This window comes from Apiospora marii (assembly GCF_038362585.1).
Source record: "Apiospora marii strain CBS 49790 chromosome Unknown utg000013l_segment0_segment0, whole genome shotgun sequence".
In the NCBI taxonomy this organism is placed as follows: Eukaryota; Fungi; Ascomycota; class Sordariomycetes; order Amphisphaeriales; family Apiosporaceae; genus Apiospora; species Apiospora marii.
Window position 1 is genome coordinate 1,015,143 of NW_027117384.1, and position 25,342 is coordinate 1,040,484.

At 53.7% G+C, this 25,342-nt stretch overlaps 10 protein-coding genes across 10 annotated transcripts; 5 read left to right on the plus strand and 5 right to left on the minus strand.

The window, feature by feature from the left end:
• Positions 1-190: 190 nt before the first annotated feature.
• Positions 191-716, minus strand: PG985_015453 (uncharacterized protein; the record flags this gene model as incomplete). The annotated part of the gene is made up of 2 exons (XM_066835219.1): positions 191-501; positions 635-716. The coding sequence occupies 2 exons, from the start codon at positions 714-716 to the stop codon at positions 191-193; spliced, it is 393 nt and encodes a 130-aa protein (XP_066676422.1).
• A 926-nt stretch (positions 717-1,642) lies between these two features.
• On the plus strand, positions 1,643-4,801 carry PG985_015454 (uncharacterized protein; the record flags this gene model as incomplete). Its single annotated transcript, XM_066835220.1, has 3 exons — positions 1,643-2,312; positions 2,375-3,261; positions 3,320-4,801. 3 exons carry the CDS (start codon positions 1,643-1,645, stop codon positions 4,799-4,801), a joined length of 3,039 nt encoding a protein of 1,012 aa, XP_066676423.1.
• A 180-nt stretch (positions 4,802-4,981) lies between these two features.
• Positions 4,982-9,630, minus strand: PG985_015455 (hydantoin utilization protein A; the record flags this gene model as incomplete). The annotated part of the gene is made up of 10 exons (XM_066835221.1): positions 4,982-5,588; positions 5,682-5,870; positions 5,931-6,455; positions 6,521-6,764; positions 6,815-6,833; positions 6,886-7,038; positions 7,151-8,581; positions 8,653-9,311; positions 9,363-9,546; positions 9,601-9,630. The coding sequence occupies 10 exons, from the start codon at positions 9,628-9,630 to the stop codon at positions 4,982-4,984; spliced, it is 4,041 nt and encodes a 1,346-aa protein (XP_066676424.1).
• A 1,365-nt stretch (positions 9,631-10,995) lies between these two features.
• On the plus strand, positions 10,996-11,850 carry PG985_015456 (uncharacterized protein; the record flags this gene model as incomplete). The annotated part of the gene is made up of 3 exons (XM_066835222.1): positions 10,996-11,065; positions 11,158-11,290; positions 11,358-11,850. 3 exons carry the CDS (start codon positions 10,996-10,998, stop codon positions 11,848-11,850), a joined length of 696 nt encoding a protein of 231 aa, XP_066676425.1.
• Positions 11,851-12,356: 506 nt separating this feature from the next.
• On the minus strand, positions 12,357-14,037 carry PG985_015457 (uncharacterized protein; the record flags this gene model as incomplete). The annotated part of the gene is made up of 3 exons (XM_066835223.1): positions 12,357-13,030; positions 13,096-13,366; positions 13,435-14,037. 3 exons carry the CDS (start codon positions 14,035-14,037, stop codon positions 12,357-12,359), a joined length of 1,548 nt encoding a protein of 515 aa, XP_066676426.1.
• A 704-nt stretch (positions 14,038-14,741) lies between these two features.
• On the plus strand, positions 14,742-15,694 carry PG985_015458 (uncharacterized protein; the record flags this gene model as incomplete). Its single annotated transcript, XM_066835224.1, has 3 exons — positions 14,742-15,087; positions 15,149-15,532; positions 15,600-15,694. The coding sequence occupies 3 exons, from the start codon at positions 14,742-14,744 to the stop codon at positions 15,692-15,694; spliced, it is 825 nt and encodes a 274-aa protein (XP_066676427.1).
• A 171-nt stretch (positions 15,695-15,865) lies between these two features.
• Positions 15,866-16,216, minus strand: PG985_015459 (rna polymerase ii transcription factor b subunit 5 protein; the record flags this gene model as incomplete). Its single annotated transcript, XM_066835225.1, has 3 exons — positions 15,866-15,931; positions 15,987-16,135; positions 16,198-16,216. The coding sequence occupies 3 exons, from the start codon at positions 16,214-16,216 to the stop codon at positions 15,866-15,868; spliced, it is 234 nt and encodes a 77-aa protein (XP_066676428.1).
• Positions 16,217-17,314: 1,098 nt separating this feature from the next.
• Positions 17,315-17,860, plus strand: PG985_015460 (uncharacterized protein; the record flags this gene model as incomplete). The annotated part of the gene is made up of 1 exon (XM_066835226.1): positions 17,315-17,860. The coding sequence occupies one exon, from the start codon at positions 17,315-17,317 to the stop codon at positions 17,858-17,860; it is 546 nt and encodes a 181-aa protein (XP_066676429.1).
• Positions 17,861-18,460: 600 nt separating this feature from the next.
• On the minus strand, positions 18,461-19,871 carry PG985_015461 (glycoside hydrolase family 5 protein; the record flags this gene model as incomplete). Its single annotated transcript, XM_066835227.1, has 3 exons — positions 18,461-18,663; positions 18,720-19,643; positions 19,709-19,871. 3 exons carry the CDS (start codon positions 19,869-19,871, stop codon positions 18,461-18,463), a joined length of 1,290 nt encoding a protein of 429 aa, XP_066676430.1.
• Positions 19,872-22,929: 3,058 nt separating this feature from the next.
• On the plus strand, positions 22,930-24,791 carry PG985_015462 (zinc knuckle protein; the record flags this gene model as incomplete). The annotated part of the gene is made up of 6 exons (XM_066835228.1): positions 22,930-23,117; positions 23,179-23,393; positions 23,451-23,996; positions 24,046-24,165; positions 24,217-24,459; positions 24,526-24,791. 6 exons carry the CDS (start codon positions 22,930-22,932, stop codon positions 24,789-24,791), a joined length of 1,578 nt encoding a protein of 525 aa, XP_066676431.1.
• Between the last annotated feature and the right edge of the window lie 551 nt (positions 24,792-25,342).

Consider the following 25,342-nt stretch of genomic DNA (forward strand, 5'->3'; position numbering starts at 1 on the left):
TTAAATGTATGGTATAATGCTGAATTGTGACTGATTTAAAGCATGACCTGATAATCGTTGGTTTTATAGCGCGAGGGGACTGACATTTGCCATCGGAATCTCCCAAGCCCTCCATGTCCTCTTGAACTCCAGAAGCCTCCCGAATATTCTCGATAAACATGCATACTTCTTTCGAGATGTTAATGGGAGTTCAGCCACGGAGGAAGCCAAATGGACGAGAACGACCCGCGCCACCGCTCGTTTTGGGGTAATGTCCACCGGAGATATAAGGAGGTGGCAAGACAATGATGCCACCTGGTCCCCCCCTGGATCCACCTCCAGCTGGTGCTCCTCCTCCTCCCCCTTCGCCCCCGCGCTTGTCGTGCCGCCACCCGAAGCCGCCGTAGACGATGCCGGACTCGTTTTCCCACAGCTCATTGGGCTCCTGATCGACCTCGGAAATGTCGTTGTCCTCTAGGTCCGCCGTCTCCGATTCGTCATCCGCCGCCCCTTTATCACTCTCTGGAGCACGAGGGGGAGGAATCGTTGTGGATTAGGGATGTGGTGTTCTTGTTTGTAAGTGAAGGGAGAGGCGCCACTTCTTTCGAGCTTGATGAGTTGGTGGCTTCTACTCTGCCATCAGACGCAGTTGTACTTGCATGGACGGTCGTCGATGCCGCGACGAAAGCGGCCGCCGCGAAACGGAGGACCGGAAAGCTCGATTGCCTGCGCTTCATCTTGGAAGAATGGCGGGGGGTGGTGGGCGCTGTACTTAGTAACGGCTTGATGGTGACGGCGGTTACAAACGGCGGCGATGGTTGCGCAGCCATGAATTATAGCGTAACCGGCAAAGTACAGTGGAAGAAGCTGTTGTTCGTTCGTTTGGGGAATAGAAACAAAAATTCCTTCTAGAGGCCTTCTAGAATGTCGAACAACGGCGCCCTTATGTAGCCTCGAACTCACCCAAGTCGACTAGAAGCCTTCGACATAGAAGGACTCGGGAATGGCCGTGGTCTTTGCATCATGTGCCCCCGCCACACGCACAACCCTGAGGGCCATTGAGGGGATTTGGTAGACAAGTTGCGTGGAACGATGGAAGTTTAATTGTCAAAATGCCATCGAACCTCCTCAAAACGTTAGCGCCGACGACTCAGGTTTGCCGTATTAGCCGTTTGTCGCCCTATTCCTCTCTTCTCTTATCTCAAGTACTACTGATAATCTCTAACCATTGCAGCATTTCGATGTCTTGGCAACGTTATCACCTGATGGGTACGAGATTAGCGTCAATATATTGACCGTAAGGTTACGAATATACCAAATCTCGGGATGCATAGCCGATGTCATTCAAGATGAAGAAGGGAGCTATTTTAGTGTCCTTGGCCATCACAGTATGGAACCCAAAGAAACGATTATCTTATCAGATCCGGTTTCATGGGTTCCACACGGCTCCGTCATCGGCTTCTTGGTTCGGTCCCGACACCAGCCTGTTACCCGATATGACCGACACGGCTATTTTTAGGACATTCGATCTGACGGGAGCATCAACGGGCAGTACCAAGCCAAAGTAAAATATATACCACCTCCTTTCCTCACTTCACCCTCGTTCGCCGGTCGTGGGCCATCTAAGAAGACCACCCCCAATCCCGCCAACCCCAACCAAAACATGGCCATGGCCAAGATCCTGCGCATCGGCGTCGACGTGGGCGGCACCAACACAGACGGCGTGATCCTGGACCCGACGCGCGCCTCGGAGCCCGACAAGGGCATCCTCGCCTCGCACAAGGCGCCCACGACGACGAACCCGGGCCGCGCCATCGCCGACGCCCTCGCCGCCCTGCTGGCCCAGGCAGACCCGCCCGTCCGGCCCGAGCAGGTCGCCAGCGTGACGGTCGGCACGACGCACTTTGTCAACGCCGTCGTGGAGCGCGACCCGGCCCGGCTGGCGCGGGTCGCCGTGCTGCGGCTCTGCGGGCCTTTCGCCAAGCACGCGACGCCCTGCATCGACTGGCGCGCCGATATGCGCGAGCTGGTGCTGGGCCACTGGGCGCGCCTGCAGGGAGGGCTCGAGGTCGACGGCCATTTGATCGCCGACCTCGACCCGGCTGAGATCCGCGAACAGTGCGCCCTCATCCGGGACAAGGGGATCCGCAGCGTTGTGGTTGTTGGCGTCTTCAGTCCCATAGACACCGTCGAGCGGCAGGAGGAGCGGGCGGCCGAGATTATCCAGGCCGAGATCCCGGGCTGCGACGTGGTGCTGTCGAAGCAGGTGGCCAACTTGGGTTTCATGGAGCGTGAGAATGCGGCGATTCTGAATGCATCAATCTTATCTTTCGGTAGGTCTACATGACTCCTATGTACACACCATCCGGTTGCGGAGTGTTGACAGCTTCTATAGCAAGAAGGACTATCCGGTCCTTCCAAGATCCAGTCAGGGCTTTGGGACTGCAATGTCCAGTCTTCATCACCCAGAACGATGGCACTATTTTATCCGGGGAGATGGCGGCAAAGCTGCCCATCAGAACATTCTCCAGCGGACCAACAAACAGCATGAGAGGCGCAGCATTCCTGATACAGGGGGAACCGAGCGAGAATATAATGGTGGTAGATATCGGTGGCACTACTACGGACGTTGGCCTGCTACTAGCCAACGGCTTCCCGCGGCAACAGGCAGCTTATAGTGACCTGGCCGGGGTCCGGATGAACTTCTCGTGCCCGGACATCAAAAGCATCGGCCTCGGCGGCGGGTCCATAGTCCGAAACCAAGATACCATGACGGTAGGGCCCGACAGTGTCGGCTACAAGCTGACGGAAGAAGCGCTCATCTTCGGCGGCAAGATACTCACAGCGACCGACTGCACAGCTTTGGTCAATCCCGGACTCGGACTCGGTCGAAGGGAGCTGGCAGAGGGCGTTCTAACCGGAGAGCGAGGTTCGCAGTTCAAAGCGATCGTGACACGCAAGCTGGAGAAGATCATTGACACCATGAAGACGTCGCCCGACGACTTGCCGGTGCTACTGGTGGGCGGTGGCGCCATCATTGCCCCCGACCAGCTAAAAGGGGCGAGTCGGGTCATAAAACCCAAGTACGCCGAAGTCGCCAACGCGGTTGGGGCCGCCATGGCCAGGGTCAGTGCCGTGGTCGACACAGTCAAGTCTACCGAGTCCAAGACGACGCAGCAGCTGCTCGATGAAATCTGCGATGATGCCATTGAGAGGACAGTGGAGGCTGGGGCTTTGCGGTCTACGGTCAAGATCGTGGAAAAGGAGAGCTTCCCGCTTCAGGTACATCTCTTGAAACCATTAAACCTCTTTTTTGGTCTACACACTAACATGAAAAAAGTATATCGAACACAAGACGCGTTTCATAGTCCGCGCTGCCGGCGACTGTGATTTCTCACGAGCAGATCTCGCCAACACGCAACCATTGGAAGAGCAAAATGACGAGGTGGACGACAACAACAATATGCAAGAGTACGAGAAGTCAGCCAAATCAACCAACAGCGACAACAGGACGACAGACAAGCAAGGAATCGACATCTCCACGTACCGGCCGCACGTGCGGAACCGCGTCTGGTACGTCAGCGAGACCGACGTCGAGTGGATCGCCACCGGCTGCTACATCCTGGGCACGGGTGGCGGCGGCAGCCCCTACGCCCACATGGTGCGCCTGCGCCAGATGATCCGCGAGGGGGCCGTGGTGCGCGTCGTGAGCCCGGACGACCTGCCCGACGACGCCCAGGTCGGCTGCGGCGGCGGCGCCGGCTCGCCGACGGTCGGCATCGAGAAGCTCGAGGGCGACGCCATGCTGCAGGCCCAGGAGGCGCTGTACCAGGTCTGCGGCCCCGACCGCCGCGCCACCCACATGATCTCGGTCGAGATCGGCGGCGGCAACGGCCTGCAGAGCATGATCCTCGGCGCCAGCGGATCGGGAGGGATGGACCTACCCGCCGTCGACGGCGACTGGATGGGGAGAGCCTTCCCCACGAAGTGGCAGACGACGCCCGTCGTCTTCAACGAGCGGCAGCCCATCTGGTCGCCCATCGCCGTCACCGACGGCAACGGCAACACCCTCGTCATGCCCGCGGCCAAGTCGGACATGCACGTCGAGCGCATCATCCGCGCCGCCCTAAGCCAGATGGGCTCCGCCATCGCCATGGCCGACCCGCCCGTCACGGGCGCCGAGTGCAGGCGCTGGGCCGTCGAGCACACCCTCAGCCAATCGTGGCGCATCGGCCGGGCCGTGGCGCGGGCGCGGGAGCAAAATCGCGTCGACCAGGTCGCCGAGACCATCCTCGAAGAGTGTGGCGGGGCTGGAGCAGGCAGGGTGCTGTTTAAGGGCAAGATTGTCGGGGTCGAGCGCACGCTGCGGATGGGCCATGTCTACGGCGAGTGTATCATCGAGGGCGCCGATATCGCCGAGGACTCTGAGCACGCTACTTCTGCGAAAGCAGTGGAGGGGTCGCAGTTCGAAGGCTTGGTCAAGATCCCGTTCAAAAACGAGAACATCGCGACCATCAGGTTCGCGAGATCCAAGACCGCCGGGGGCGAAACCACGGATGTGGAAGGCGAGGTGCTCGGGGTCGCCCCGGATCTCATCACCATCATCGATGCGCAGAACGGCGAGGCCATCGGTACACCCGAGTACCGGTACGGCCTCCTCGTCATCGTACTGGGCATCACGGCGAGCGAGAGGTGGACGACGGAGCGGGGCATCGAGATTGGCGGGCCCAAGGGGTTCGGCATGGATCATCTGACCTACAAGCCCCTTGGAACGTTTGTCAAGCCGAAGAGCGTCATCGACGAGTTCAATTTACACGAGTAGACTGTTCCGTGTGGACTTTTCATTTTTACGATATATTCTGCAGCATTTGAGAAATAGAAACGGCGCCTTCGATAGAGACTTCTTACGGATGATGACTTATTCACATATCTTGCTCATATACCACATCTTATGTTACGATAAAATCGCCTCTACAATACAGGATCTGGTATATTCTTCTACTTACTCGACCTTGAAATCGCCTTCTGCTTTCCTCGTCTTAAACCACTCTTTCACATACGGAAGATTGGCATGGGGCCCATAAGGCTCCTCCGACCACTGCGCCCTGGGAGCCGGCAAGCCCGTCTCCTCGAGACACCGGGCCCGGAGCTCGTCCAGCGAGCCGCCGCGGTTGTAGATGCTCGGGTACTCGACGTGCTTCGCCATGAGCTCCCCGCGGAGCGACTCGGTCTCCGCGGCCCGCACGTCATAGGTCACGGGGTCGACGACGACGCCGTAGTTCTTCCGGGCCCCCTCAAGCGTGATCAGCTTCTGGTGGACCTCGAGCGCGACTTTCTCGGCGGGCCGCGTGAAGGGGTCGCCCAGGCCGCCGCCGCCCCACGTGATGTGCTCGAGGACATCGCCCGGGTCCACGCGGATGTAGTCGCACTTGCTGTGCAGGTACACGGCCTCGGGGTTTTCGGACTTGGAGTATTGGTAGAGGACCTTCTTGGAACGCTGGCCGGGCTGACCTCCATCGATGCCCCAGGGGTAGGTGAACCAGCGGTCGTCGTGTAGCGAGAACTCGCCCCTGCTCAGGAAGCGGTATCGAGTTCTGTGGGCATTTCCACTACAGATTTGAAGCAATATCAGCATTTTGCCGGGGAGAGAAAGTAAAGAAAAACACGCGAAAACGAAAGAGGGGATTGGGGGGGAGGCTTACCCTCGGTAGAAACCAGCACCGCCAGTGTCAGCAAGAGATTCGTTGGCCTCAATCAGAAGCGGGAAAGCAAGCTCGATGCTCTCGTTGGGAACAGACTTGATGGAGGGGAAGAGGCAATGCATGTCAGGGCCGTCTCCAATTGGGCGCGCAGGTACCCCGCCGAAAGCGATCGAGTAGAGTTGGAAATACCTGGACGGGTTCGTTAGCTCGGGGGTTTCAGACTGAAGGACTGTGCGGAAGGGAACTCACTCTCCGTCCGGCTTGAAGCCCGAGTAAAAGAAGTGCGGCGAATCGCTGAAACCAGCCGCCGCTCGGTAAGCCTTGTTGTGTTGGCCCATCAAGGCCTGGATAACGTCCATGATGCGACCGAGTAGATGTGTTCGGCAACTTAAGGCCGCCGGACGGACCGGGCGTAGGATGGAGCCCTCCGGGAAGTCCACCTCGATGAAGTCGTACAAGCCTTCGTTGACCACGCAGTGGGGATCGAAGACGGCGAGGAGGTAATACCCCACAAACATCTTGAACATGGTGGGCGAGACATAGAAGTTGATGGCCGTGTTGCTCTGGGCACTGGTGCCGTCAAAGTTGAACTTCAGCTTGTTGTCCTCCTTGGTCATCTTGCACTTGATCGCAAACGGTCCCAACTCGCCGTTGCCACCGTCGTCGATGAAGTCGGTGAAGACAGCCTCCTCGTCGCCGAATTGGGTTTCTATCAGCTTGGACACGGCCATCTGGTTGCGTTTCAGCAATTCTTCGCACGAAGCTTGGTATATCCTATGCATGCCGTTAGTCCACGGGATCCATACAGTCTTGATCAGCACAAGTAACCAAGAACTTACTCGAGACCAAAGCGGTCAACCAACTCGCAGACGCGAGCTCCAGCCGTCTTGCACGAGGACACCAAAGCCGCTATGTCAGAGCGGTACCAGTCCGGCATTCGCGAGTTGCGGCACAAGATATCCATGATATCGGCATTATATACACCTCCCTTGTAGAGCTTGCATATGGGAATCTGGACACCGTCCTCGAATATTGTCGATGAAGAAAACACACATACTGCCCGGGACTTTGCCTCCCACATCACTGAAACATTATGTTAGTTGTGCTAAAGGAAAAGGGGCACTATGACTTACGAAAGATGGCCGAAGTTTGCTGCCCAACCAACAATCTCGTGCTTATAGTAGATGGGTAGTAAGATGATCACATCATTCAGATGGCTGATGGCTCCTTCGGTGGAGTAAGGGTCGTTGGTGATGAAGATGTCCCCTTCGTTAATAGTGCCGCCAACCTTTTCCCAACCGCGAAGGAATTCTGCAACCTCGAACGTCAGTAAAGTACCGTTTGTAGCGTGCAATCTCTGTCCATCGTATTCCACTTACGACCAATGAAAGACCCGAATTGTCCAACCTAGTATCATAAAACGTTAGCGAACAGGCACAAGCACATTTGTTCGAGTCTCTAATCCTTACCAGCATTTGCCCCTTCTCGTTAGTAACAACGTTGAACTCATCCTGCTGCTCACGGATACCGGGCGACATCGAGCAGCGGAGGACGAGAGTGTCCATCTCAACGCGAACCGCCTGTAGCGCAGAGCCGACCAAGGTAGGATTAAGAGGAGATTTGGTCACCTCCTCCTGTGCAGATTCTTTGGTGACATCCTTGGTCTTGGCAAGGGCAGACTCGTCGACCGGCCTGATCAGAATGTTGCCGATCTGGTCGATCTCTCCGTAAAAGCCGGGGAGGATCAAGGTGTTCGAGTCCATCTCAGAAACGACACACGGCCCGTCGAGTCGCAGGCCCGCTTTGTTGAGCTGCGCCCGGTCGTAGAAGGTGGCCTCGACCTGCTTCCCCTCCACTGTTATCGTCTTCTTGTTGATCACGGCGGCTTCGGCTACGGAGCTTGTCAAGCCATACGTCTCGGAAGACATGGCCGCGAATTCTACTGGCGAGGAGGCATCGGTGGCAGTGACGCCCAGCCTCACCAGCTCGAACTCCAGATCCTCCATGGAGAATCCAAACTGCAGCTCATGTGTGGCGTTGAACTTCACAGCCAGCAGCTTGAATAGCTCATCTCTGCCCTTGGCAAGCTCGTCGGGCGTGAAAGAAACCGTGATGTCGAGGGCTTGGCCGTGATATCGGATATCGGCATCATAGGTAACGCCGATCTTCTTTTCCGAGGAACCTTCAAGCGCCTTGGTCATGGTATCGGTACAATGCTTCTCCAAGTTCTGAAGGACCGACTTGAGCTCGTCCAGGGAGACCCGAGACAACATCTTGATGTATGAGATGGATTTGGCCTCGGAGAGCTTGGTGGTAGCATCGCCTTGCGCACAAAGCACGCCAGGGGCTTGCGGGACAATAACTGGCCACGCACCCAAGAGCTTGCCAATGGCACAGGCATGAAGTGGCCCAGCACCACCGAAGGCGACCAGCGCGAAATCTCTCGGATCATATCCTTGTTCGACCGAGACCTGCCGCAGCGCTCCGTACATGGTCTCATTAACGAGGTCGAGTATGCCACTAGCAGTCTCCTCCACGGAGATGCCCATTTGGTCAGCAACGGACTTGACTGCCGATACCGCTGCTGAGACATCGAGTTTAAAATCACCACCCAGCAGCTTGTCTGGCAGATAGCCAAGCGCTAGGTTGGCATCTGTCACAGTTGGCACTGTACCCCCTTTTTTGTAGCAAGCCGGTCCAGGACTAGCCCCGGCACTTTCGGGGCCTACCCTCATGCTGGCTGTAAGATCGGTAAATCGCGCGATGGAGCCACCGCCAGCTCCTACAGTTCGTACATCGACCGAGGGAGCCCTGACAGTCAGCTGATCTACGACAGTTTCTCTTCGCAGCGCAGGTTTGCCATCGACGATCAGGGCGACATCGGTTGAAGTGCCACCCATCTATCAGTACTATTGTCAGCTTCTTATCATTTTCTCTTCAACCAAGATCGATGATTTCCAAAACCACTTACATCGAGAGTAATGAGATTTTTGTAGGGTGTTTGCTTAGAAATCACGTCCACAACTCCTTGAACACCACCAGCAGGACCCGACATCAATAAGTTGACCGGGAGTTCGCCAGCTTGGGAAAGACTCGTAAGAGCACCGTCGCTCTTCAAGATGCGGATGGTCTTGCTGTCTGGAAGCAACAGTTTCTGCAAACCATCCATGTATCTCTTCACGATCGGCTTGACCACGGCGTTGGCCGCTGCGGTGACCGTTCTCTCGTACTCGCCGGCCTCGGGCAACACATCGGCGGAGCAAATGATATCGATCTCGGGTCCGAACTCCTCACGAACGATGCTCACCACAGCCCTCTCATGCTCATCGTTTACGTACGAGTTGAGTAAGCTGATGGTAATGGCTTCAGGGTTTTGGCGTTTCAGATCTTCCAGGTCTCTGCGAAGAGCTGCCTCGTCAAGGGGTATCGCAACCTCGCCAGTAGCTGAGATCCTGCCGGTGCACTGAACTGTTCGCTCGAGGGGGACTACCGGCTCCGGAGGGACGAAGCTGATCCATCCGCCAAGGCCTCCAGGGATCTGGGATCGCCTGTTGGTGAGGACCTCTTTGAATCCCGCCGTCACGATGAGCCCAGCCTTGACTCCTTTTGACTCGAGAATAGCGTTTGTCGCTAGCACATGAGTTAGCCGTGGATGGGATGCTGTGGGAGTGTTTGCCTTACCAACAGTACTGCCATGGTGGATGTAAGAGAACTCGCCATCCCAGTCGTACTTGGACTTGAGAATCTTTCGGACCTTCTCGATGCCATCTTTGACACCAATGCTTTGGTCTTGTGGTGTTGACGGTGTCTTGGCACGGATGGTCTCTCCTTCAGGCGTAATCACGCAGACATCGGTAAATGTTCCCTATGCTTTGTTTAGCCGCTCGTCTATCCAGATTTAGGGGCAGTGTGTACTTACACCGACGTCAACCCCTAGCCTATAATCCATACTCGGATTATTCCCTTTCACTTCAATAATAGTGCTTTAACACTTCCCCGTAGTACTCAGCGTTGATACTTCTCGCGGCCACTGAAGCTTAGAGGCATCAACAGAGAAGAGGCTGATAGTCGTATCTCGTATTTCCACAGGGGAAGCGAGTCCTTTTAAGAATCTTACATCGCCAAGCTCGAGTAACACAAACCCATGCGTGTCAGCGTCTATGTGACAATCGCGTCGACAACACCGATTGTGGACTCGCATCACTCCGACAGAGCGGATGCGGACAGGGACAGCTATCGTATCGGGAGGAAGAGGCCGACAATTCGGTATGATTACATCAAGCTGCACTGGACATGGGGAAGCTCAAGGTCTCAGACGCGAACCCCACGAGGAGTACCGTACTGAAACTCCCTTGCATGCCACATGGCCAACAAAGGAAGTGAGTGGGTGACAGATAGCGGTTAGCAAACATGATCTCCGATTTTGGGTAGGTACATCCGGGCAGGAGAGAGCTCATATTGATGAGGATGGATCGGGGCGTGGCAGTTTACCCCAGCTTGCGGTCAGATACATGCAAGACAACCCGATCCAATCGCCCCTCCCCCTGTCTATGCCGCCCACCCACATTACTATCTATAGTGGAGATTGCGGGGGCGTCTTGTATACACCCTCCAACTACTGCTCCAACCCCTTGATAACCTCGGCCGCATCCACCGGGCTTGGCCACGAGTGAGTGAACATGCAATCGTATCATATAGGGATCGGGATATCTGGATGGATGTGTCTGGCGTGCAGGGATGTTTCGGATGCGTTTGTCAAGTGAGGGGGGCGGAGATCCGATAGAAATCAATGTTCCTGCCACTTTCCGGCACTGACATCTGTTGCCAACCCGATAATATTGGAGCAACCTCGAGCCAATGCCGAAAGTATGCCGCGTTTACATAAACATGTTGGGTGACATCGGCAGGAAAGCTCTGTGGTCCTAGGTAGGTACTTTCCTGCATGACTGGCACTTACACGACAGTTGCATGAACATGCCTGTATTGAAGGGTTCTTGGGTGCATATCAGTAACAAGATTATGTTGATCCTTGAGTATGAAGGATGATTATTTACATATTCGTTGGCCACCTGGATGCTGTCGCGTCGAAGGAGAGCCGAACGCACATTATCTATTGAGATCTCAGTCGAACATCTGTGGACTGGCGCATCTTAGAGCAACACAGAAATTTACCTAGTTCTACATGATATTTACATGCTTGGTGTTACACAAATTCATTATATCCTTCAACAAAGACCTCCTACGCGACTGCCTTGGTTGTTTGGCGAAACCAAAGATAGTTTGCACCTTCCCTTTGACAACCGATATGGCCAAGATGGAACTGGGAGGAATCGAAAGCTGCCTGGGCACCTTGATTGCTAGAGACCCATGGCCGACGCAAATAGGTAGGCATCAGCTCCTAAATTCAACTTTGCAAACCCGGTTCAATTTTGGATGAACTTTTCTGAGAAACTCTGCATACTTTGACATTGCGCAGACCTGGAGTCCCAGTACACTTGTAGAGGTACAGACGTTCAGGTCAATGCCGAACTCCACGGAGCCGACCAAAAGGCAAGAGCCCATGTTGGTCGTAGCCGACCTCCAGAAGGCATCAGGGGATATCCCGCTCAGTGTGCTCTCTGGCCCCAACGCTTCTCATCGCCCATTGCGTCAGCCTAATGAAAACACGCACGCCAGTGGCTCTAATCATAAACAGCGACCGCAGTCGAAGCCAAAGTCTGCCGACAGAAGCACTCGCTCAAATCAACATGCCAGCAAAGACACGCAGGGGCGTTCAAAGGGGGTCAACATACATGTCGTCAACCAACCCAAGAAGACGAAAAAGAGGACACAGCGAGGCCGGCACCGAAGCCGGAAGGAATCCTCACAGCCGCCACCACCACGACGGTCCAAAAGCAGCAACCCTCGCCCGCCTCTGCCCCCGGACCAAGTGCTCACCCGTCAAGGCGACACACTGCACCGGGAGCTCAACCGTGTGGTGAAGAACGGCAGGATGCTGTCCTGGCAACAGCACATCTTTGCAGGTGCCTTCAGGAAGATCCGCGATGCTCTGCTGGAGCTTGGCAGCAGGAATGAAAAGGGGGCGCCCATAACTGAGACAGAACACCACTCTCGTGCTTACGCCAGAGAGGCATTCGATCGGTTCAAGATGTGTATGGAGAAGGTCTAGCCTGCCGCGCGTGAGATATGGGAGCTCGTAGCAACCCGGAAAGCTCCAAAGGGGCTGGTAGGACAGGTGCGGTAATGCCCTTGAAGACGATTGCTGATCGCAGTCAAACAGAGCACTGCGCTTATTGCGCTGGCATATCTATCATGGAGGAGGTATTGGGGCCCGAGAAGATTAAGGCGTTGCATCACTCGACCTTTGAGCAGTACCGGCAAATGTACGGGAAATAGTTATGATTGGACCGGCTGGGAAGCGAACTATGGAACTGACGGGACTTGCATGCATCGAGAAGGGTGGTCTAGGAAGCAGAACCGTGTGGTATAGTTTGATAAACGGCCGCATTAGTTTGAAGAAGGCAGGCATCAGTGCTGTTTTTACACATCTATATCAGCCGCAGCTACATACATCCAGCAAACTCTGAGTATCCTTTTCCTAGACCTAAACGCCTGTCGCTATGCAGAAAATAAATCGGGAGCTCGACACCACCACTCGTCCACCATCATCAACCCCTATATGCCCGCGAGCACAGTTTCCAACATACCCTGGACCTCAGTGGTCAACTGTACGGTCCCGGTTTCCTTGCTCACTCTGCGGCATAGAGTCTTGAATCCCTCTCCCAGCTCTTTGCTTTCGCCAGCGTATTCGCCATATAAGTCTAGGAGGTGTGTCGCCACATCAGTGCAGACACTCGTATATCGAGGGTCGACAATATGTTTCTGAACCCAATCCATAACGGGCATAACACTCTCTTCATCCCTCCCTTCGAGAGCCTCACGCAACGCTGAGCGATGCCGTAAAGCCACAAGAAGGGTGAGCACAGAAAGGGGTGCGTAGTGCTTTGACCTGGTGTCGAGGACACGGTCGAGCGCTGACACGAAATGACCTCGTCGGAGATCCTTCTGCCAAGCTGTCTCCTTAGTCGACCGGCTCTTGTTCGCAGGGTTGCCAGCAATCACGACATCAGCACCTTCGCCAAGAAGATCCAAGCGGCTCTGGGCTGCACCAATACGCTTCCTCTTCGTCTTGACCTTGTCGTGTTGCGCAATATTTCCTGCAATCAGGGCTGCCATCTCTGCCTCGCGTTCCTTGGTCTTTGCAGCCTCCGGGCCAGTAAGTCGTGTTTTTATCGAGAGCTGGCCATTCTGCATGCCCACAGCAAGATGACGATCGTCATTGTTGGCTCCTGTTGTGATGACGCGCACGGCCAAGATGGGCGAGGGTATTTCGCGCCAGCGACAACGTTCCAACCTGTTGTTTCAAAGACCTTGACATGTCCGTCAAGACCACCAGAAACAACACGGCTACCACCCGAAGCCAGCGATAGGGAAGTAACTGTCTTCTGGTGGTTCGAGATCATCTGGAGTGGCTTAGCGGCAACCAGATCGAGCACCGATATTTGCGAGTCGGAGGCAGCCAGAACTGTGGTTCCGGTCGTAAGGGGTAGAACATCCTCGATGGGCGATGCGTGCTTGAAGGTCATTACGGCGGCGCGGGGGGCACGAGGATCCCAGAGTTTGACCTGTAAGCCCGAGTTAGCAAAAGCCGTAGATGGGCGACGCTGCGGGTCATAATATGGCCATCACTCACAGTGGTATCGTAACTACCAGTCACGATCATGTTGGACATAGTTCCCGGCATGAAGGCACCACTGCGCACATAATCGGTATGGCCTACGAACGAAGATGTGCTGCCTTGGCTTGGGAGATCCCAAAGCCGGACGGTTTTGTCATCACTTGTGCTCATAAGGCTGGTCAAGTCGGCCGGAGAGAACTTGGTCGTCCAAACGGGCTGCTTGTGTTGGGTCCAAGTCTTCAGGATGGCGCGCGAGTTCACGTCAAAGACCTGTATTTTCCCCTGGTCATCACCAGCAACCATGATCCTGCCATCGCGGCGCACATCTCCGCTCCGGGCAATGTCGCCGAATCTCGTGATAGTCTTGACCAGCTTCCTGGTTCGAATGGAATACAATTGCACTCGAGTGCCTGTTGTGACGGCGAACAAGTCACAGTTCGAGGAAGACGCATTGCTCAGGTTGGTGGAGGGGGACGTGATATGGGTGACGGGGTACTGCGTGGGCGAGGGGATGTTCAGCTGGTTCTTGAAAGTTTTCCAGTATCTCTGCTCGGCAGTAAATGGCAGCGGCCCAGAGGGCAGCTTGAGCTGCGGGAGGGGTGCGACTTCTGCAGCCATGTTGTCGTCGTCGTGCTGTTTGAACTGTAGAGCGTGCGACAAGAAGTTCCTGAATCTTGACGCTTCAATATTTTTTTACTGGGCCGTCGGTCAATTGGGTCGATATTTGCCGACTTTTTTTGTTAGCGATTCCACCCTCTAAACCAGAAGACTGCTAGCTCGGCGATAAGAAGTGGACTTTGCTGCACGATAAAGCACGACCCCGGACGGTGGCTAGTACTTGTGGCTGGCCAGTTCAAATTAAGGTACGCGACGAGGTCCCAGTTACGCATCATGTGCAACTCGGATGATAATTGCCATACCTTCAGTAAAACTTCCACTATTTCGTACTCCTGTTACACAATTGCCTTTTTCTGGCAATCTAAATGTCATGATCTCACTTTTAAACAGGTAGGTAAGCAAGTGGTCAACCACACTTTGTCGTACTCTTGTGGACGTTATTAGTGGTTGCCTTCAATGAAACTGGGCATGTCACCCAACCAGCGCTATGTACACCATCAGTCAAATTCGAGGTAAGGGCCCCTGCTCTGCCTCGGCCCATCCATCACATAGCCATACAACTTACCGAGCCGTTGTGTCAGCCATGGAGAGTAGACATACCTACTCCAACCTTTCCTGCCCGATCATAGAATACATATTTCGTGCTTTTTAGCCACTGCAATTCAGTATTTGTCTTTTCAGCTCCAGCCGCTCTCTCAGACAAGATGCAAGACTATTCTCAATTCAAACACTTCAATGTGTCATCTCCCAGCGAATATGTGGCACACGTAGAAATCAACCGGCCACAGAAGCTGAACGCCTTCATCGAGGCCATGTGGCTTGAGCTTGGCAAGGTATTTGATAAGTTGTCGCACGATCCCGATGTCCGAGCTGTTGTTTTCTCCGGAGCTGGCGACCGGGCCTTTACATCCGGGTTAGATGTACAGGCTGCTAGCCAGGGCGGAGCCCTCTCCGGTTCCAAAGGGGACGGGGCCAGGGCGGCAACGTCCATGAGGCGCCATATCGACGAATTTCAGGAGTGCATCACCCGTCTGGAGAAATGCGAGAAACGTATGTATCACGGCTCTCTGGAAACCCTCATGCCTCAGCTAACCAAACTGGATGCCGGTAGCCATCATCTGCGTCCTACACGGCATCTCCTTCGGCCTGGCCATTGACATGTCCTGCTGTGCCGACGTACGCATCTGCTCCAAAGACACTAAGCTGGCGGTCAAGGAGGTCGATATTGGCATAGCTGCAGACATTGGAACCCTGAGCAGGCTACCCAAAGTGGTGTCGAACATATCCTGGGTTAAGGACATCTCTCTGTCCGCGCGGATATTTGGTGCCGAGGAGGCACTCGCGGCGGGTTTTGTCAGTCACGTATATGGCAGCAAGGCAGAATCCGTCACGGCCGCAATCAGTTGGGCTTCGCTCGTTGCCTCGAAAAGTCCGGTTGCTGTCCAGGGCACCAAAGAGCTGATTAACCATGCACGAGACCATTCCGTCGCCGACAGTAAGAATCCGTTTCGTCCCCATTCCTGAATCTGTGCTTACGTTGATGACAGGCCTGCGCTACACAGCCATCTGGAACTCGGCGATGCTCCAAACCGAGGACGTGAAATCTGCTCTGCTATCCGGGATCAATAAGACCAAGCCGCGGTTTGCAAAACTGTGAGATGAACCGAAAGGTCTCGGGGAGGACGAAGACAACATTGATATACCTTAGCTAGAGTTGACGATCTATGGTCTGGAGACTTGGCCAGTTTTATTAATGCCGTCTAACCGTTGCACCAAGAACGTCGCCCACCACGGAATGAATAGAAGAAAAACACCATGGCCAAATTCTCTAGTCCTTGACATCGCGATCCGAGTCAGAGTCCCTCTCAGGCTCCACTATCGTATCCTTCAAACGCTGCGCAATGTTAGTAAATACAGGCAATCAGCAGAACCGAGCTCACGAGACGGACCTGGTCAAGCAGATATTTGAGCTGTTGCACCTTGTTCTCCTGCACAACAAGATGCGAGTCGTCTAAGTCCTCAATGATGTACTCATTGTTCTCGCTGTTAATGATGACAATAATGGACTTGATGGCAGGGTCGCACTCGACGAGGACACCTGAGAAAGGGATTCGTTGAGCTGCAGTCGCTTTGGAGTGGAGTTTAGGTATGATATCTCACCTCGAACAGCTCGAACCATGGCGACTGAACCTTCAGGCTGACTGCGCAGCCGAGTCTGTAGTTGAGAATGTGGCTAGCCCCCAGCGATGTATGCAGTGCGTACGACCGACCTTCTGTATGCCCGTTGTCAGATGCCTCACTCCTTCAAGTTGGACGGGAAGGGCGGAAGAATGGAACAGCCTCTAAGCCACAGACCGAGATCCACTTATTAACTCGTTAGGGTGGCAGTTTGGCGTTCCATACGAAGTGGGGGGTGACTGAGCGACGCTGTTGGTTGGAGGATGGCGTCGCAGGGACATGGCAGTTTGCGACGCTGGGAAGCTGCCGGTCTCCCGTGGGCCTGCGTGCCTGCCACTCAATGAACTGGTTTCTGACACCACCCTCTTGATAGAAAATGACGAAGTTGACCTGCGCGATGGCAGGCTCGGCAACGTCGGTGCACCATGGGCGCTCTTCGCTTCGAAATGTTCCTTCAATTGCCTTCGGATAGTTTGACACTTCCCACCCATACCATCAGGTATTACGTTCGGCGATATTTGCTTTTCCCACCTACATGACATGACCCAATACCTAAAGTAGTTACTACCTAGGTTTCCCTCATGTCAATGGTCGGTCACCAGAACAAGAGCAATTGCTGTGGCAGTACGCGTTCGACCATATCGGGAATTACGCAAACGTCACCTCAACTTCAGACGGATTCCCACTCTTCCATCTTCTAATAATCTCGTCATTTTCCTCTCGCCTATTGTATTCACGTTGATCCGTTTTTTGACTTGTCAAGACTGGTTTGCCCTTTGCCCTCCACCAGCTTGTGCATGCAACGATTTGAGCGGGTTACCTTGAATTCAAGAGCTGGTCTCATGAAAGCTCGAAGCGACATACAGCCCATCTACTCAATCGCCACACAGCGGTAGGCACCGCTTCGCCGTAAGTAGGAATCCATCTCCGGTCTGAATTCTCCGGATCCCATCATTAACAGCCGGTTCTTCTTGACTTAGTCGCAGGACCGCATTCGACATCTGCTGCCACCTCTTACATCTGTGGTTCATTACTGGTCAATTGGGCAACACTTCTCCACTTACACCAGGCTTCGCGAATTTCAGGGCAGCCAGGCAAAATGTCTTCAGATGATGATCCAGATTACGATGGGATGGGAAGCAATAACGCTCACCCATTTACCTGGGTAATGGTCCCGATCGTCGTGCTAGCTATCGCCGCCGTCTTGATGACCTGTATGCGCTATCGCAGGAGGAACAAGATGTTGAGGGCATTCGGCGCAAACCCACCCGACCGAGACCTGGAAGCGAGCAGGTACAGACGCCCAGCAGGCGCATCTCGTTGGCAATGGGCCGGTGCTGGGGATGCTCCTCGTGGTGTGGGGCGAAGAAGATTTGGGCTCGGCGTCCCCAGCCGGGAGGAAGGTTTGAACGAGCTGGGCGAAGCGCCACCGGCGTATTCCAAGAGTCCGCAACAGGACAGCCATATCGAGATGGGCACACCGGCAGCGTCCGTGGCGCCACCGACAACAGAAACCCATACGGCGCCTAGACCGGGAGGGCCTGCAGATATCCGAGCATCCAGTCCTCCGGCATATGACGGTTCCTCCCCTAACGACTCTACCATTCCTTCAGCTCCACCCCCTGCGATTCTACCATCGCGTTAGAGGGCGGTTTCATTACGATGTTTGTACGATGTTTCATGCCAACAAAGAACGAGAACGTTAAGATACCCTGGCAAATACGATATCACGACTTTCTTCAAGAGATGTTTCAGCTGCTCTACCTGTGGCCAGCTTGGCTTCCATGCATTTCAGGTCGAGAGTCATAAATACAGAACATGTATACATAAGTACAGAAGACTCATTACTTGGCATTAATTACGGTTCGATTCAAGTGGATACTGTATTTCACGCCGTTTAACCGACCTCCGACTTCTTGCTGTTTTTGCAATAGGAACAGCGATACCAATGATATGCAATGCCTCGGCTTGTAAAAACACACTTGAAAAGCTCTTTTCCAGATTTCGAGGGTGCGTGGCTCGCGCTCTTCGAGATGGCATGCGCATACCTCGATCGCCTCATACTCTTTTCTTCTCCTAGGCCCTTGTAGTAAACCGTAGCAAATCATTGCCGGGTACCAGGAATCGAAGTATGGATGTGTTATGAGACGTGCAGGGGTAGTTTTCATGGCGATCAAAGGCGAACATTATATGATGCGTGTTATATGCAAGAAGAACCCGAGTCATGGTTATGCTATATACCGTTTTACTGAATGTTAGCCACGTGGTTGGTAACTAAACATGTCCAGTCTGAAGTTCCATCATAGACAGTGAAGCCATCATCGTGGGTTGGACCGCTGCTAAGTTGCACACCCAGCTGCCAGAAGAGGTCGCTTGCCATTCCCGGAGTCGCCAGTGATGTCTTCTGCCATGGGCCTTCGTTTTGGCAGTGGTTTGTCGTCGTGCCATCTGCAATTCTTGGTTAATTTCGCCGAGGAGCAGGAAAGGGGTATATAGAAACTCACATTCTTCCAACATGCATGGTTTACCAGCTGCGACGCACGCCTTACCATGGGCCTCGATCCATCCATGACCCCAGTCGTAGTTGGTGCCCCAGTGGTCTGGATACATGTGAAAGGTGCCGAAATCCAGCGTCTTGATCCCCAGGTTCTTGACGAAATCAGTTCCTTCGCCGTACTGGTAAGGATAACTGCCATCACCCGGCAAGCCCATGCCTTCATCTCCTAACGTGACCATGTGGTTGGGATCGAGGCTCTTGACGTAGGCGGACGTGCTGGCGGCCCAGTTGTAGATGACATCGGTGCTGCAGCCGTTGCAGCGCGGCTCGTTGGCCAGCTCCCAGGCGAAGACGGCGGGCGAGCTGGCGTACCGCGACACCACGGCCTCGATGTACTTGCGGTACTGAGCCTGCGCGGCGGTATTGGTGTACCAGCTCGTCTTGGAGCCGCCGAACGCGCTCACGTAGGCGCTGATGCCGCCGTAGTCGTCCCAGTTGTTTACAAAGTTGATGATGAGTTTGATGCCCCGGATTTCCGCGGCTGCCACGACGTAGTCGAGTCGCTGCAGGCCGTCGGCGCCCGTGTTGATGGTCGAGCCACCCGCCGATAGGTGCTGGAAGTACACGGTGCCCGACCCGGGCTTGCTGGTGACGTCGTTGAAGCCCCAGACGCGCAGGACCCTCAGGCCGGAGTTTTTCAGCGTGTCGAGCGCCTTCTCCACGTCGTCGTTGTTGTTCAGGAACGAGATCCAGTAGCTGTTGGTGCCGGCGAGGTACTTGGTCCCGCCGTCCACGTTGAACTTGGTGCCGCTGGTGGACGCGAAGCTGGTGCTAGCGGGCACGTTGATCTTGGTGCTGGTCGCGGCGCTTCCAGACTTTACGCTGGTCTGGAGCGTGGTGCTGGGAAGAGCAGATGTCGGCGCTGCGGTGCCTTGTCTTGGTCAGTGCCCATTTTCATCTTCTTTTAATATATGTAGATTTTAGATATTGGCATACCTGGGACGCATTGCGAGTAGTAATCGTTCGATACTTGGCAGACAGCACCCTCAACGCACGTCTTGATACCGGTATAGCCCTGGCCGCCGCATTGTGCCCAAAGCTGTTGCTGAGCGGAGACGGCTCCTGAAAGAGAAAGGAGGCCTGCGGATAGGTACTTCATGATGCCGGTCGCTCTGGGCTTTGCAGTGGGATGGAAGCGACTCAAGCAAAAGCAACAGGAACGGGGAAGCCTTTCATCCTGGGTGCGTGCGACATGGTCGTCTTTATATAGAAGATGCTTGCTCGAAATGTCGCCATACTGAGGCTTTGCATCGGGGCATCACACCCACCACCGAAGGCGGCATTGCTCCCGAAATGACCACGGGTCGAGGTCCTCCTGCGGCCACTAATAGAGTAAGGAAGGTCGAGAATGAGTTGCGCCCGGCGGCCATTGCGAGCCCCATGACTCGATCGAACATCTCATCTTTGGGGAAGGGGTTGCAGTCGTCGGTCGGTCCCTGGCACTAGACAGGGGTAACCTGCGCTCCACACACATATCGTCCGTGGCCAGAATTGAACTTCAGATGAGGTGGGGGATAGCTCATTCATGCACCAATGCATACCTCATTAGGGACCTGTGGACACCGATCCTTTTCTCAAATGGCCGAGATGTCATGATCTTGCAGAAAGGACATGGGTTTTCGGTTTTTCGAGAGGAGACCATGTCATAGCCAAAGCTGGATATTGGCGACAATTACGTACCCCAAAGTCCAATTGCACATGCATGCTGGGGAACCATCGAATAAGCGGCTTCGGCGATATCCTTTTCAGGAAGTCGTCCAAGACGGCGCGACGTACCCCGGCCCCCCCAATTTGGCACCCAACTTTGACACGACATGCAAGTAGCCTCACCATGATGGTGTTGCTTAGGGTTCGGTATATCAGATGGGATATAAGCCACCAGTGTACTGGGCTCCGAATGAAAACGCCATGGCCTAATTTGTAGGGCAATACGTCAATGTCGATTCCGCAACTCCAATGCTGCAGTTCAACATACGATGATGGTTTTATCCCAGCAAGCTGAGTATGTCTACTTGAGCTGTGGAAAGGTATGATAGGATTCTAGAACAACAAGCATTGCTTCATCTTTGACCATGGTCTCTATGCATGTGCTTGGTAGCTGATGAGGTTGAATCTGCAATGGAAATGTCTTCCTCGTGGCTTATGATGATAAAGAGACAACCACAGCTTGAGCTACGCAAAACGCTATGTCGTCGTATGAAATAACTACAAACGAACAGACACTCGGAAGTTGAATCAGTTGCGAGGATTTGTGATTGCAGCAAACATCAGCATTGTACATTATTATCTAAGTACTATTCCAAATGAATTCCACGCTACTTGTTGGTGTGGTTATCCCATAGCGTTTGCCGGTGCAACCCAAGATATAAAACCCACTTGTCGGTTTTCTGAACGAATATCGCTTCCATCAATGCCACAAGCTCACCTTGATCTTGACTACCTGTAGGCCTTGTAACGTGATCTTAATTCAATATCCAAGGAGGGACATGTCTGTGCTGCCAGGTTGAATGGTCTTGTTGGTATTCTTGGGTACAAAAGTTGGCCGGGTCACCAGGTTGCTCCCATACAGAAATAAGAATGGCATCGAGGAGATACAGTCTGCTGTATAAACAACATGCCACTGGGTTCCAGACGTATAACAAGATATCACGGCTAAGGTCCTTGTTGTCAATTAAGGTCATGTAGTTTTCCCTGTTGATCCGGAAGGACATGAGGTTGGATCTCTTCAACCCACTCAGCAAGTCTGTCTCCATATTACATATCACTGGAGCACTGGCTTTCGTGTGTGTAGATGGGGGCAGCATTGGCCTGGTGATATCCTTCCCGTTGGCCATAAGTCACAGCACGCCCAGACTGACATTGTCCTTGATCCCCTTCCCCATTTGGTTCCCCGTCTAGAATACAATACATATACCTATCCACACCAAGTAAACAAAGGCAAGGTAGGTGGCCACCCATATCCCTTGTTTACATCTGCCGTGTGTGCTCAGTGACAGAGTGTAGTTCTCTTCTCACCTCACATAACTGGGCGAGGGCTCATACTGATATGCCTCCTCGCAGCTTTCCCAGGTAGACTCACTTGTCTTCAAAGCAAGATCACCATCATCCTCGCCGAACGAGGGGTACCATTGTAACAGAACATCAAGCAGGTGCATTAGGCCACGCAGCTTCCCTAACGTACCTGCCAAACTCACTCTTGGGTCACTACCATTTAGTGGTTGCCCTCCTTCCTCCCCCAAGGTTAGCATCAGGGGCCCGCTTATCCGCCAATACGCATTGTACTTATTTGTTTTCTGCCACCATCCAGGGCAGAACTTCTCGATCTTTTCCACATCCACCTCTCTCTTGAGTTCTCTTGCAGAGGATTCCTCTTCACACCTTTTTTTCCTTTTCTCGACCGGCGGTCTTCCCTTCCGACTGCTTCACGTTGAACATCAACTTTGGAGTCTCCCACCTGCTAATACGCATCCAACCCAACCAACCTCACACGCATCATCAAGGTAAGTGATAATTATTTTCCCCATCCAGGTTTGTTCGATTTCATTTTCATGCCATTTCTACCTTGGCGTCTCGTCATCTCCCTCTTCCTCTCCCAACCTTTCATGGGTCTCCTCATCACCCATTCCACCACGCATATACGAGCCTTCACTTCCCAGTCAACATCAGATCTTGTAAGATCTGAACGGACTACCCAATCACTTCACTTCTTTTTTCTTTCATCCAACCTTCCATTGCCTGTGTCTCATCACACAATTCTCCTCTTGCAGTTGTAAGTCAACGTTCGGTTTGTATGGAGAACAAGGCACCAACACGCGGTTTGGTTTCTCTTCCTCAAGTATTGGATATTCCCTGTCCCACATCACCCTTCATCACTCGAGTCCAACCTTAGGTTCTTGACGTCTCCCCACATTGCACTTTTTCTCTCGCGTCCAACATCAACAAGGCCTTGACTGTTTGACATCTCCCATCCAATCTCATACACTTGGTGTCCGCAAGCCTGCTGTTTTCAACCCTAGCCCATCCTGCTTTTTACATCCATCACTCTACCAGTCGTGTTCAGCTGAAGATCAATCTCTTCCACGCCTACCTTGTCCAATCCATCTATGCACACTTCTAACATATTCGTTCACAGCTCGTAGTCATCAAGGTTCATCAAGATGGGTGACTGGAACTCTCCCTCTGACCACTACGGTGGTGGTCAATCAGGCGGATTCGACGACAACTTCGGTGGTGACCAGTTTGGTAGCAACCAGGCCAATGGTTTCGATGGAGGTGACCAAGGTTTTGGTGCTACTGATGGAGGCGGTGGCGGAGGCGGCGCCTGCTACAACTGTGGCCAGGAAGGGTAAGCATTTCGTACTCTGGTGGTTTCTACTCTGTTGAACATTTTTGCTGATCTCTCCAAGTCACAACAAGGCTGATTGCCCTGAGCCCCGTGTCATCCGCTGCCGACACTGCAACGAGGAGGGCCACTATATCTCTCAGTGCCCTGATCCTACTTGCCCCCCTCAGGAGCCCCGCGAGTTCACGGGTGAATGCCGCAGCTGTGGCCAACAGGGACACAGAGCTGCTGACTGTCCCGACCGTGGTCCCATGGTTTGCAACAACTGCCAGCAGGAAGGTACGATTTATCATTTCGTGTTTACTCGAACTTCACTGACCATTTACTTTACTGTAGGTCATGCTGTTGTGGACTGCAAGAATGCTCGCGTTGTCAACCGCGATGATGTCAAGGATGTCTCCGCTGAGGCTGCCTGGGAGATGATCGTCGAGGGCGCAAATATCCGAGACCTGGATGACGTCAAGGAAGGCGTCCAATGCTATGTCAAGTCGACCCCGGAGATCACGTACCAGGACTTGGAGACGGCTTTCCGTAACCAAGACATGGGCGTCTACCTCATCGCTGTCGAGAAGCCGGCCATGCTCGGCTCATTGACCAACATGGACTTCCAGGGCAACTTGGACAAGAAGTACCAGGTAACCTACCGCTTTGACGCACGCGCTGCTCGGCCTCGCGAGGCAGCTCTCTGGCCCAAGGATGCAGAGGAGAACATGGCACGCCTGGCTGACGCGGGCGAGCCGGTCAACCGTGGTTTGACAAAGTGCAACAACTGTGAGAAGTACGGCCATATGGCGAAGCACTGCCCGGATGATAAGATTGAGAAAGAACGGGTTAAGATCATCTGCTTCAATTGCGAACAAGAGGGTCACCGAGTTCGCGACTGTAAGTTGCATACCATCAGCTCGTTGGTTACGTTACTGACCACCTATAGGCCCAACTCCCAGAGTCGACAAGTTTGCCTGCAAGAACTGTGGCAAGCCTGGCCACAAGGTTGCAGACTGCCCTGAGCCTCCCAATCTCGACAACGTCGAGTGTCGCAAGTGTGGCGAGAGTAAGTTCATAATGTGTTCGATGATGAGACTAAGCTAATATGTTACTTCAGACGGCCACTTCTCACGCGACTGCCCTCAGGGTGGTGGTGGCGGTGGCGGCTGTCACAACTGTGGCCAAGAAGGTCACCGTGCCCGAGACTGCACCGAAGAGAAGAAGATCATCTGCCGCAACTGCGATGGCGAGGGACATACCTCTCGCGAATGCCCCGAGCCGAAGAACATGGAGAAGGTCCAGTGCCGTAACTGTGACGAGTTTGGTCATGAGTCTCGCGGCTGCCCCAAGCCTCGCGATAGTAAGTTTGCCATTTGAACACCAAACACAAGTCGATTTAGATGTGTGATACTGACCCGGTCCATAGTGAGTCGTGTCAAGTGCTCCAACTGTGGTGAGATGGGCCACTTCAAGTCTCGATGCACCAATCCTACAGTCGATCCGAACTCTTCCATGGATCCCAGTGGCTTCGGTTCTGCTGATGCCGGATTCGGTTCTGCTGATGCCGGCTTTGGTTCTGCTGATTCCGGCTTTGGTTCTGCCGACCAGGGCTTCGCCTCCCAAGGTGATACCAATGGCAGCGCTGGCTTTGGTGGTGACTGGCAGTCGTCTGGTGGTGGTACGGCTTGGTAAATTACCAACTCGCGCTCGACGATTTGATTTAACGGAGTCAACTGGTTGATTGAGAAGGAGAAGCAAGTATACCAATAATGAATTGGTGATTTCACTGGTGTGTCCAGTGGTGGTCATTTCGCTTCTGTTTACGCGAGCACTTTGACGTCAATAGATAGTTGATAGTTCAGGTAGTTCGCCAATTGAGTTCATGGATTCTGAGATTATATGTGTGCTCCCCTTCCTATGATGCTTGAAACTTCTGCCCCCAATAGCTAGCAAGATATCACTCGGAAGCCTTAATTCGTCGTTTTCGTCGGCTCGGCACTGGAGGTGAACAACTGGTTTTACTCCAGGAGAAACGTCACGATCAATGTGAAGCAGATAGCCAGCGATACTTCGTTGCGAGAGACTAATAGATGGCATGTGGAATTCGCAGCAGCTAGCATTCCGTTAGCTGCATAATACCCCCGAGACGCATCGAGTTTCAGTTGTACCCAGTGACAGGTAGGTAGCCAATTGCCAGCGATCCTAGCTCTACCCAGCTAGCTAAAACTGCCCCTCACCTCGCT